General features: G+C 34.7%; 1 protein-coding gene across 1 annotated transcript; it reads left to right on the plus strand.

Moving 5' to 3' along the window:
* Window positions 1-10,620: 10,620 nt before the first annotated feature.
* Window positions 10,621-12,237, plus strand: LOC135712368 (phenoloxidase-activating factor 2-like). Its single transcript, XM_065235361.1, has 4 exons — window positions 10,621-10,740; window positions 10,800-10,870; window positions 10,943-11,381; window positions 11,454-12,237. The coding sequence occupies exons 1-4, from the start codon at window positions 10,660-10,662 to the stop codon at window positions 11,973-11,975; spliced, it is 1,113 nt and encodes a 370-aa protein (XP_065091433.1). The 5' UTR covers window positions 10,621-10,659; the 3' UTR covers window positions 11,976-12,237.
* The last annotated feature ends 1,583 nt before the right edge of the window (window positions 12,238-13,820 follow it).

Here is a 13,820-nt window from a genome sequence, read left to right on the forward strand (position 1 = left end):
TAAGAACTCATTCAGAAAAATCGACAGATCCTACACTGTTCGAAAAATTCATGTAAATTTCTGTGACATATAGCGCACATAAAATTAACACTAGATTTGGCATAAATCTACGCGATATTTTGGGTAAATTTAAGCGCAATATCGCATTAATAAGCAAAATTGTGTGCAAGCTTGTAAACGATTTCGCTGTTTATGCCAAGTGTTGGGTCCTGGCTCCCGGACTCATGACCGTGATATCTTTTACTAACCACGACACGTCACGTTTGAAGGTTGAAAAGTAATTAATTTATTCTGATTCCTATTTTTCATAAAGAGTCTAAGTTGGAGACACTTGATGCACCGAGTATATAATGCTATATCATACGACACCTTTATTTGTCGTTATAAATGCTGAGTAGGTTTGAACAAGCATTGAACTGAAGGTTCAATGCTGGGTGTGATTTAGCTACGCAGTGTGGTCTGCTAAAACTGCATGATAAAAAAATAGCAATGACATGTGGTACGCACATGTCACACCATTCCCCTACGGGCCAAAAGGAAAAATGTAACTGATTCGGTTTTGCTTCAAATGCCTCTCACAGTTTAATTATTATACATGTATCTATATTTTGTGTTTTTTTGTTTTGTTTTTATAAAGCACCCCTTCCTCCTTTTAAGAAAGAACGGTTTTTTCTGTAATTGAATATGGTTTATATAAATTCATCCTATTTTTAACAAGAATTAAATTTTGTAAGTCGAGTTTTGTGAACCTGAAGTTGTTGCTGGTTATTGTTATTTGATATTATTGCATTGCTATTTGTTAATCCTGTAATCGTATGTGGTCCTGAATATATCGGGTCTAATTTTTGTCTGTTTTCAAGTTTTAGATAAACTATATCACCTATGTTAAGAGATGTAGGATTTATTTCTAAATTGAGTTGCTTAGTTCTATTTGTTTTTTCTTTTATTATTGCATCACGTACTTTTGAATGTGCAACTTGTAATTTGAATTTCAACTCTTTTTCATATGCCTGATAATTATATAGTGGTTCTATTTTATTGCCACGCAACATTTCAAATAAATTTGCTGATTTACAAAATACTAGCTCAAATGGGGTATATCCATGTTCTAGACATGGTGTTGTGTTGAAACTGAAACTAAAATATGGTAGCCAGTCGTCCCAATCCGTTTTCGTATCATTGGTGAAAATCCTCAAATACTCGTTTAAAGTTTTGTGGCTTCTCTCCAATGATCCAATAGTTTGAGGATGGTATGCAGTGGCACATGTATGTGTTATTTGAAGGAGTTTACAAACTTCATCGAAAACGCCCTTGTATTCAGTACCTTGATCAGTTTTTATCGAGGATACTGGTCCAAATAATAGAATACAATTTTCTGTTACTGCTTTTGCAATTGTAGTTGCAGATTTATCTGGTACAGGGAGTATAATTATAAATTTAGAAAGGTCGCATTGCAGTGTTACTGCGTAGCGACTTCCTTTGTTTGAATAGGTGAACGGTCCAACAGTGTCAATAGATAATATGTCGAATGCTTTTGTTGGTGTAGTTGTCTAAACAAATTCTGTTTTTACTTTGGGATAGTGCTTGTTTATTTTGCATGAAATACATCCTTTTACGTAGTCGGTTACACGTTTTTTCATATTATGCCACGTATACAGTGTTTTAAGTTTTCTATACAAACGGTTGGTACCTAAATGTCCTCCGGTAGGATTTTCATGATAAAGTTTCAGAATTCCTAATATGTCATCTTCACTTGTCACTATTTTTGGCCTTTCATAAATCATTACGGTAGCATCCCTAAGGATCGCGTTACCAATATCTTTGAACATATTCATGTCAATATATTGAAAAATTAAATCATTGTTTGCAATTGCTATCATTTTATTATTATTTTCATTTTGATTTTCATTTTTCTTGTGGCTGGCCAGCCTTAAAATGTTAACTTCTTGAATTGCATGCTCCAGTGTTTTAAATATTTGCTCTAATGCATTTTGTTTTTGTTTTTCATTTGTCCATTTGAGATCTAACGCTAGAGTTAGTCTCTGATTGTATTTTTTCTTAGACAGTATCATAGTAAGCATTGATGATTGTAAGTATTTTACGAATGATAATTTAGGTAACTTATAAGCATCGCCGTTATCAAGTGCTTCAAATACATTAAGTTGATCAAGCTTTTGTACTCGAGGCTCATTAATTGGCGGATTTGCTGCATTTTTTGACATTGATCTTGTAATGGCGTACATTTGTTTTAATTCATTCATGTCTAGCTGAATGCGAGAAAACGCATCAGCAACGACGTTTGATTTTCCATTGATATATTCGATTGAAAAATCGTATTCTTCTAGATCCCATCTCATTCGTGTGAGCTTTGAAGTGGGATTCTTCATTGAAAAGAGGTAAATTAATGGACGATGGTCCGTTTTTATCAAAAATTTACGTACATACAAATACGGACGGAAATGTAACACTGCCCAATGAATTGCTGTTAATTCCTGTTCAATTGTTGATTTATGAGATTCACCTTTGGTAAATGCCTTACTGGCAAACGCAATTGGCTTTTCTACTCCATCGTGCAATTGAGCAAGTACAGCACCACAAGCCAACTTTGAGGCATCTGTGGTTAGAATGAATGGTTTGTGAAAATCGGGAAACTGAAGAACGTTTGGTGATATTAGGCATTTCTTCAGTGTATCGAAAGCGTTTTGACATTCAACATTCCATACAAATTTCTCATTCTTTCTAAGAAGCTTATTTAATGGATTACAAATATTTGCAAAATTTGGTATAAATCGTCGATAATAGTTGCAAAAAGCAACGAATCGACGTATCTCATCAGGGTTATTTGGGACGGGGTATTTTTCAATAATTGAATACTTTGTTTTATCTGGTTGAATCCCAATATTTGATATGTGATGCCCTAAATAGGTCACATCACTTTTAAAGAAATTACATTTTGTAGGGTTAAGCTTAAGATTATACTTTCTTAAGCAATTGAAAACTTCACGAAGATTTGCAAGATGATAATTTATTGAACAACCGATGACTATGATGTCATCGATGTATAAAAATGCACATTGAGGAGGAAGTCCGCATAAAGCGATCGACATCATCCTCTGAAAGCTATTTGGGCTGACGTTCAACCCAAATGGCAATCTGTTAAACTCATAATGACCGTTGATTGAAGAGAAAGCAGTATATTTCTTGCTTTCGTTTGTTAAAGGGATCTGATGAAATCCTGACATGAGGTCGAGCGTTGAAAAGTACTTTGCTCGACCCAAATGATCAAGAATTTCATCAATTCTTGGTAAAGGAAATTTGTCAGGGGATATTTTTTTATTTAGCTGGCGAAAATCTATAACCAGCCGCCATTTTTTATTTGCATCTGATTTTTTCGGAACCAAAAGTATTGGGTTATTGTAGGGTGATGTGGAATGTTGAATTACTTTATCATTTAACATCTTTTTAATTTGCCTGTCTATTTCATCTTTCTGAGATTCTGGCGTCCGATAATTTTTTATATATACCGGATGGGAATCATGAAGGGAAATTTTTTGTTTGTAAAAGTTGTTTGCTGTTAAAACATCATTTTTAAGAGCAAAAATATCATTAAATTCTTTACATAATTTTTTAAGTTTTGGGTTTATATTTGAATCAATTGATTGATCCAAGTTTAATTCATTTAATAATGTTTCATTTCTTTTATCATCTTTGTGCATTGCCTTAGCTGCAGTATATATTACGTAGTCTTGTAATGGTATCAACTTAGGTATAAATTTAAATGATATACTTTTCATCTCGTCCGTAGTATTTATTATTTTCATATATTTATTTTGAGTGTCTACTACACCATTTGCACAAAATACCCCGGGTTGTATTTCTTCTGCAATGGTAACACTCTTTTCAATTTTATGTACTATATTAATTCGCCTTATAATTTCACATCTGGGTGGAATTATATAATTTCCTCCCAGCTGGTTTGTAATTGGTATTGCAATTGAATTATTATCTAATTTTATTGATAATAAATATGAATCATAGTCAATTGTACATCTGTATTTTCACAAAAAGTCTCTTCCCAAAATTCCATCCGTGGGTATAGGAAAACTATCTTCCACTATATGGAAATTTTGAGGGAGAGTTGAATCTTCAATCTGAATATTTGTATAAGTATCGCCTAAAGTGGATATTGTTCCACTTCCAATACCAGTAACGTTGCATTTATTGTTCGGAAAGTAAATTTGAGATTGCTTTATTCTATGTGCTTTGATGATTGATATGTCAGATCCACAATCTACCATCAAGGAGCAATGTGTGCCCGACGCCTCAATTAACACGCACACAAAATTAGAGGCAGATACGTTTATGGTGTATGCTGCCTGAATGGTTGGCCTAAAGGGTGGACATTTGTCTGTTGGCCTAAAGGGTGGATATTTGTTTGACTGATTGTAATTTCTACCATTGTATTTGGCTGGTTTTGTGACAAATATTTGTGCTGTTTGGCTCGTTTTCCAGCACTTTTTGAATAGCTGAGGACATTGTTGAAAATTGTCCAGCTTTTAATAATAACTTTGACTCTTGATGCTTTATACCATTAGTTAAAGCCTTTACTCCAGCAGAGACAGCCATTTTTGAAGCTGTTACAGCTGGGATGTTCTAGCTGATATACGCATTTTCCAACTGCATCGTTAACTTATCTATTGACTCAGTAAATTTGGACAATTCTCCATTTTGTTTTATGGAGTTCAGCTTAGCCATTAACACTTCCGGTGTATCGGTTGCTTTGTATCTCTGTTCAAGAGCATTGATTATATCTTGAACATTTTGCGGGTTTTGGCCAATTGCTGTTCTGGCTTTACCTGAAAGCCTTGATAATATTACTTGTATACCCATTTGCTTGTTTGCATCATTAATGAAAGTGTTGACTGCGCGTAGCGCATCTACTACACTGAGCAATTTTTCACTTTCACCGTCGTACTGAGGTACTAACGATGAAATGATTTTAGCTAATTCAAGTTGACTAGCCATATTTCTTTTTCGAACAAATTTAGATTTTAATTTAATGAAAAATGTAATTGCCAAAGCAATTGATTTAAAACTCGATGCCTGGTCTTTTGCATACACTAGTTTTTCATTTATAATTTGAATAATGTTACCATATTTTTGCTTTGCTCCTTTAATATAATATGCATGTGTAAATTTACATTCGTTCTGAGAAAGAAGGCTATTTATTGATTTGTAATGTACCTCTGCTTTTCCTAACTTCTTTAATAAAAACTATTTGCTATACCCTCTATTTGGAGCTTTACTAAAATTTATTAATATATTATTCAAGTCAGCAATTTGCCTATCTAATTCAAATTATATCTCTTCAATGCCCATTTGCAAAATGATGCATGATATTTGTTAATACTTACAAATGAAATAGAAAAATATAGTTAATGTATGTACATATTTAATGAATTCTTCATTTCCAATTATTACTTGTACCTGGCGATTTCATCTCTGCTGCTGTTGCTATGAGCAGCCCGTTGCTGCTGCTGATGATGGAGGGTAGTAGAACATGTTCGTTGTAAATTGCATTTTTTGAATGCAAAAAAAAAATAGTTTTGTACACTTTGAGAGTTTATTTTGATCACTCACTTCGCTAGTTTTTAAAGATCACTTTTGCGATTTGCTGTTCATCCGTTTAAATTCCAATTTTAGACATTGTCCACGCTTGCCATTGATTTGGATAATCTCTTCATGGTTTTTTTCTTAATGTTTTTCTGTAGCATTTTATATGCTACCAGAAGCATTTGAATTGTGAGAAGTATGGTAATATACCATAACTTCACCGAGTGGTCCTCGTGCAGTTCCGTATGGAACTCTTGATTATTAATTATCACCATTATTTTCCACTTTTGGCGATGATTTTTTGTTTCCCATTTCGCTTATGCAACCGCGAATTTTTCTCTTCACTGCACACGAAGTGGCATTCTAGCTCACTGGTCACCGGCTCAGTTTTTTTTTTCCTTTTCACGGAGAAGGCAGACACTTTAAACTATGCCTATGAGAACACTCATTTCACTTATATAAGTTTAGCCTGTCTACAGGTAGCCATGTTGGGTCCTGGTTCCCGGACTCATGACCGTGATATCTTTTACTAAACACGACACGTCACGTTTGAAGGTTGAAAAGTAATTAATTTATTCTGATTCCTATTTTTCATATAGAGTCTAAGTTGGAGACACTTGATGCACCGAGTATATAATGCTATATCATACGACACCTTTATTTGTCGTTATAAATGCTGAGTAGGTTTGAACAAGCATTGAACTGAAGGTGTGCTGGGTGTGATTTAGCTACGCAGCATATTCCCACAAGTGTGGTCTGCTAAAAGTGCATGATAAAAAAATAGCAATGACATGTGGTACGCACATGTCACACAAGTATAGCTCGACATTAAACGAATGGAGATTTTACGCGATAGTTAAAATTCAGATTTTTTTTTCTGTGTACTAGATCCTGATAAAGTAAATTTCAATTACCAGATGCTGATGTCGGTTTACCTAAATGAGTTTTAATCCGTGAAAAATCGGCATTCACTGTCATTGTTTACGTATGCGTGATTGACTCTTTTAACATGCGCTTGGATTCAGTAGACCTAAAATAAAAGTTTGTACAAATATTAAAAGTACACACTTAGAAAAATTTATGTAAATTTAGGTGCTCTGCGACTGACATATACGAGCGTCAATTTTAACATAAAATTGAGTCACAATGGACGTGAAATTCAATTCAATCAAACAAATTTTTGAACTTTTCAGTCTCGGTGTACTTAATTTTATATGATATGTTTGTTTACGTCTCATCAGTTATGTCAAAGATGTAAGATTAGTTATTTCTCAGTGTGTAGTTTGGAACTTCAGATGAAAGTTATGAATATAATGAATTCACATTAAATCCACAACAGCGGCAGCCACATTTGCTGTTCCTTCGCACAGTCGTACTTTCTCTGCAAAAATGTAGTGCATTCGTTTGTTGTTTCCACACACTGAAAATAACATTTTATTTTTTTTTATATTAGAAACTACAATTGGACACTCAAAATGGATATTATTTTTATTCAACCGAACATACTTAATATTAATTCTATATTTGCGATAGCTACATCACAAATTTACAGTTGAACACCATTTTTCTTCTGATTTTCAAGTCACTTCACATTAACGAAGCGCTCACGACCGACGACGTTGAAGTTTTCGTATTCGTTGGGCCAGCGTTCATTCGTGTAATTTTCAGTCATCCCACACCGAAAAAAAGTGTGCTACCATAGTTTTGAGTACACGCATTTTCGAATTACGTCATGCAATATTAAGTCCGTTTTTCAATTACGTCTCATTTTATAATCATAATTTTTTGATGTGCATATATCTTTAGATCATCAGCATATATGAATCCTGATGAATGTGGGCGTCTTAGTGGAAAACCTGTATAAAGAGAGAGAGAGAGACTAGTAATTTCTATTTAATTCCACTACCTTATTTGCTTATCCTTGACAGATACGCGTATTTCGTCTACAATGTGCAGACTTCTGCATTGTCTTGAACTAATACTCAACTATTAGTACACACATAGAAATAACTAATTTTACACATGATGGAATCCATCTTTGACATAAAAGATGAAACGTAAACAAACATGTCATGTAATATTAAGTGGTCCGAGACTGAAAAGTTCGTTGCTAGACGAAAAGTACGTTTGATTAAGCTATATTTCGCCTCTGTTATGACTCAAATTTGTGTCAAAATTGACGCTCGTATATGTCATTCTCAAAGCACCTAAATTTACATGATTTTTTCTAAGTGTGTAGGTCTTGCTGGGAATGAATCCGTGTTGATCGGTCGAGAAGTGGGTCTTCGTAGTACGCAGAATATGATCGCTGACGATGATCTCGAATAGCTTCGAAGCGGCAGAAAGGCTGGTTATCCCACGGTAGTTTCTTACATCTCGCCGGTCACCGCTTTTGTGCACAGGAAACATGTAAGACAGTTTCCAGCTCAAGTAAAATTCTCCTTGCTCAAAAGAGTGGTTGAAAATGAAAGCTAACGGCTCAGCTACTGCGTTTGCACAGCGACGGAGAACAACAGCAGGAATTCCATCCGGAAAACTAGCATTTCTGCACATAAAATCCCACAATGAAGAATTAAAGAACATTGAAAAATCAGGCGGGACCAATTTACCCCAGCAGGGGTGCATTATACTACTTTACCCTAGATACATTAATTAACAGTTAAGTTGGAAGGAGGTTTACTGAAATTCAATTTATAAACTGTCGTGTAATATATATGGGTAAATATGTTGGGAAAGCAAGAAGGTGTCTTTTGGTTCCAATCAGGATCAAAAGGGATCCTAAGCTCATATAATTACACAGTTTATATAACAGAAAGAACAAGAACCCATTTGAGCAATCACTCGCTTTGTAGCTTTTACCTTTACTCTATTAACTATCAGTGTTGTGTTGCAGTGAGTGTTCGTCATGTCATATTGACATTATCTTGGTTGCTAGAAGTTTTCCTTTTGTTGACACGTACCGTTCATTGCAAGTGATGCTGATTTCCTTCTTATATGTTTTAAGATGAAAACTCACAAAAAACAGAAAAAAAAACCTGCTGTCCTGCTGATAAGTATAGTTGAAGGTTTCCGTCAGTTACTTCAAATCGTTTATTAAACAATTGATTGTAATGGGGAATTTCGCTTGCCTTATCAAATTAATAGTCATTTTGGCGATTAACATATACTACTGACAATCGCACAGGGGAAACCAGCAAACACAATCAAAGTATAGATGCAAAAAAGCAAATGTGTCTATTAGCAGATCCTTGTTGATTAATTTAAATGAAACAGCGCTTGTCAAGCACGTGCTTTGCATTGATGTAGAGAAATAACCAATGTTAAAGGGTAGGTGTTCCAGTTTTGGGACTAGTTGAAGTTGCTATGGAAAAATCAGTGTAAAAATGTTGTGTAAAAACTGTGATTCATAATTCAGTCACATTATTTTTTAAGAATGTTGGAAGTGCTGTAATATTTTCTCCAGCAATGTTTCAGCTGAACTTAAATTTTAGAAAAACGGCTCTTAAAACAAGTGAAGCTTAAGCTGAATTTTTGGAAGCTGACTTTGCATACATTTATCAATTATTGACTCAGTATTGAGCATATTTGGTTGAGTTTACAAAAAGTTAGAGAAATTTAAGAAAAACGCCTTTTGCTTGAAAAATCTTATTTTCTTGAAATAAAATGATCTTAACTTCTTCAAATTTCGCTCATTTTTAGTCGTAAGAAAAATCATTAATATGCCACTAATTTTACTTGAACGCGTCCACTAGGAAATAAAATTAAAAATCGAGCGTTTTACAAAAACAAATCTTACTTCCAATAAAAACCAAAACTTTAGCAATAAATCCAAAAAATAACATCTGTTTAACTACCAGCCACGATTAAAAAAATATAATTACCCACCATGTATCAAAAAAATTTCCTTTAGAGTGTACGATCAATTTTGAGATAGAATGCAGGTGTATAGGTACACAGCAAAAAAATAATTTTGATATCACATCAAAGTGGATGCACTACAATCATGTCGAAAATTTCATGTAATTTTTATGACCAAATAAATAAACAAATGCAGTAAAAGCAGCGTAATGTCAGTTCATGCATTGTATTAATGATAATTTTGTCCTTTTTAGCAAGTAATATTACACCATATTTTCGACATGATTGTAGTGCATCCACTTTGACGTGATATCAAAATTATTTTTTTGCTGTGTATTTCAATATATAATTATAAAGTGTCCGAAATATGAAGGTGTCCAAAGTATAAAAATAGCTGAATTGTACCAAATAGGGATTACTTTTGATTTTCAGTAACGAATGGTGCAAACAATCACAACGCTTCTTGTTCATATGAGCTACCATATGTGATGGTGAGTACGAACTTATATTGCTTTGGAAAAATCTATATCTATAAAAATGAATTTCTGTCTGTCTGTCTGTCTATCTGACCCTTATAGACTCGGAAACTACTAAGCCGATCGGCGTGAAAATTTGTAAGCAGGGGTTTTTGGGGCAGGGAAAGGTTCTAATGATGGTTCAAGACCCCTCCCCTCTCTGTAAAGGGGGGCTTCCATACAAATGAAACAGAAATTTCTGCATAACTCGAGAACTAATCAAGCAAATGGATCTAAATTTGGCATGTGGTAGTCATAGGGGGTAGCCCCTTATATAAGGGGTTGGGGCTACGTACAGTTATGTATGCTTTTTTTATTTGGCGCATAAACTCAAGCCAATATTGAATCCCGAGCAAGTCCGGGTACACTCAGCTAGTAATAAATAAAAATTTATAACATGTTCCAACAGGACCTTCATACACTCTGACTCAGAGTATCCGAATATTAAAAGTAATCGTTACCGTTGGAAATTATCTGGTGCGGTGATGTGGTTTTATCAATGATATGTATTTAATACATAATGATGTATTTAATACAAAAAAAAAACTTCTTTACCGGTAATGCTACGATTTGAACACACAAACACCAACTGACGGTAATTCGTTTACAAAAATAATGCATAAGGTTACACTGGCTCAATCGTCCTCGCCACAGTATCAATCAGACAGCCATCATGAAGCATCATCCGTCGTTTGTTCGAGCTTCTATGCTGATAGCTGCCACACTGGGATGCGTTTCGTTCGTTCAGAGTCAGGTTTGTAAATGTGATAAGAAGCCAGGCTGTTAGTTTTTCATTTAACTTATGAATTACAGTGTGACGGTGAATGCGTTCCCCTGGCAAATTGCGCGAATAGCTTTGGTGGTGAGGCTATTATCGATTTAAGGTTAGCAGCAGTCGTTCTCATCTCAAATAAAATTTGTAATATATAACGTTTATTTATTTGTCTATTTCAAAGGTTCAATGGTAATAGCGAATGTGACCATTACCTGGAGGTGTGCTGCGATAAGGACGATGTCAAAAACGATGGTCCACGTCAGACTACATCAGGAGGAACTATGACAACTGAAAACAGTATGAGCGTGCCACCCCCATCATTTGATCTTGACGAAAACTTTGACAATTGTGGCTACCGGAATGCTGATGGTATTGGATTCAGGATTATGAATGGACACAATGAAACAGAATTTGCAGAATTCCCCTGGATGGTGGCAATCTTGGAAACTAAAGAGATGCTTGTGAGTCCAATATCCACATTCATCTGCGGTGGATCATTGATTAGTCCCAATGTGGTACTGACCGCTGCTCATTGTGTAAAGAATAAAAAGGCTGCACCTCTGACGGTTCGTGCTGGCGAATGGGACACTAGAACTGAGAACGAAGTTCTGCCACATCAGGTAAAGTGGTTTCAAAATAAAAATGTAATATGTCGCTTCAGTTTACTAACAGTACTATTTTTTGCATTACAGGATCAACAAGTTCAAACCATTATCATAAATCCCAACTACAACTCGGCATACCAGTTCAATAATATAGCACTGCTAGTACTAGAAAACCCTTTCTATGCCGATAAAAATGTAAAGTTGATCTGTTTACCTCCACAAGGCATGACATTTCTCAACGATGACTGCTTCGTAACCGGTTGGGGCAAGACTAACTATGCTTCTGATAGCTATCAAGTTATTCTTAAAAAAATACAATTGCCAATGGTGACACATCAAAACTGTGAGGATGCTTTGAGAACCACTAGACTTGGATCAAAATATAAGCTGCATAATTCATTTGTCTGTGCCGGTGGCCAGGATGGAATCGACGCCTGCACCGGTGATGGAGGATCACCACTCATGTGTCCTTTCCCGGGATCCGATAATCGCTACTATCAGGCTGGAATTGTGGCTTGGGGCATCGGATGCGGTACACCGGGTATTCCAGGAGTTTACACGAAAAATAGTCTGTATACCGAATGGATAAACCAACAGATTCAAGAGTAGTGCAATCGGATACAGATGACTACTTTAAATGTGGTTCATTAATATCTTTTAGTCGGAATCCCTTATGAAGATCTTTTGATTGAGTTATTTCTTAATAATTGCGTTAATTTTGCTTGTAAACATCTTCAGTGCCAAATACTAAAGCACCACTGGCATTAAAAGGAAATAACTCAACCCACTCAAAAACTCTTCATGGTTAATTAGCTCAATGGATAAATTTACTGTACATGTGAGAAACTTTTTTAAAGGAATTGAAATATAATTGATGAATGCTTAAGGGGGGAAGTACAATTAGAAGGCCTAAAATGAGGCCTATCTTTGAGAGTGGATTGCGAGTATTGAAATAAATGAATGTTAGCGATTCTTAATGTATGTTATTAAGGATTTAATGAAGATTAATTATCAGTGACATTTTTTTTAAATTTTGCAATTTAGCCCAATTATTATAAATAATGTGAAGTCAATTTTTTAAAGCAGCACTTCGCGCCGTGCAGTCCCTAAGTCCATGATCACGTCTGAAACAAAAAAAAACAGGACATTAAATTTGAAGGTACAGCGCACAACATGAATTAATTCGTATGTAAAAATAATGTTTTTTTTTCACAAAAAAATTTGAAGTTGAAAAAAAAAATTAAAAAACCCTATTTTTTTCGACTTTGTTTAGAAAAAAAAAACATGTTATAACAAACAAATCTAAAAAATCTTTCTATTCATGTTGTGGAGAATTTAATTATGAACATAAAACAGAAAACCGGAATCGATTTGAATGAAATCTCTGACCTGTACATTGCACGGCGATTTTGAAAACACTACTTTTCAGTAGAAGCATTTTAAGTTCAACTTTGACATGTTCAGCCATTTGACATGCACTCACTGAATTGCGTATAACTTTTTAAATAAGTTCCGGACGGCTTTATGCTTTTAAAGTCTCATTCCCAGATACATATAGAGTAAATTAAGCCAACAAATTTTTTTCGAAAAAAAAACATATATCTATTAGTTGAATGAAGAATATTTTAGCAGTAGAGATACTTTTAAATTTCAATCAGGAGTTAACAATTTCCTTGGACGTTCGTCTTCAGCAGCATTAAACATCACGTTTACAGACATTCTACGCATAAACAGTGGGAATGACACTGATGAAGACTGCACATTGTAGTCGAAATACGTATCTGTCATGGATACCAAAATTAATTAAGTGGAATTAAATGGAAGATAACCTTTTTTGCTGTTTTATAGAGCCTTCCCGTTTTGGCATCACATCGTCTTCTTTGTTAGTTTACTAAATCATTCTTTAGAGATTAGAGATGCTTGGTATTTTTTAATGAAGGACTGCATAGAAAGCACTGCAACACATTTTAGGGGAAAAAAGTGGATGACGCTATGTTTAAAGGCAATTTTTATAAACAGTGAATGTACCAAAAGGTTTATTCCGTACACCCAACCCGAAATTGTTAGAGTCTATTAAAGTAAAAAGTAAACAGGATTTGTAATGTTGCACCGCATGAACATATGGTGGTCGACCGAAGGTTTAACAAACAATTTTGAAATTTGTATGTTAGCTAAATTTTCTAATAGCGAACCTGAACCTGAGGTAGGTTTAAAAAACATACGATCAAACTGACGTTTGTTAGAAAACAAGCAGAGCCGATCTTGATACCCGATCCAGGTTGGAACTGAATAATAATGCAGAGGCTGTAAGAAATCGATTCTTAAATTTGATTATCATGCCATTTGTTTTGCGTTTACGATCATAAAGGGAACCTCTAGTTTCATAATCTGTATGGTTTAAAATATTTCATTGGTGAAAATTTGGATTTCCAGCTGATGGTCGGTTTCCAAAAA

The sequence above is a fragment of the Ochlerotatus camptorhynchus genome, unplaced genomic scaffold (genome assembly GCF_037179485.1).
Source record: "Ochlerotatus camptorhynchus isolate MF236.1 unplaced genomic scaffold, CSIRO-AGI_Acam_v1.1 ptg000474l, whole genome shotgun sequence".
Lineage (NCBI taxonomy): Eukaryota > Metazoa > Arthropoda > Insecta > Diptera > Culicidae > Ochlerotatus > Ochlerotatus camptorhynchus.

Coding starts and splice junctions, on each gene's coding strand:
- LOC135712368 (XM_065235361.1), top strand. CDS start 10,660: ATGAAGCATCATCCGTCGTTTGTTCGAGCTTCTATGCTGATAGCTGCC. Junction 10,741..10,799: donor TTTCGTTCGTTCAGAGTCAG/GTTTGTAAATGT, acceptor TATGAATTACAG/TGTGACGGTGAATGCGTTCC. Junction 10,871..10,942: donor GAGGCTATTATCGATTTAAG/GTTAGCAGCAGT, acceptor TCTATTTCAAAG/GTTCAATGGTAATAGCGAAT.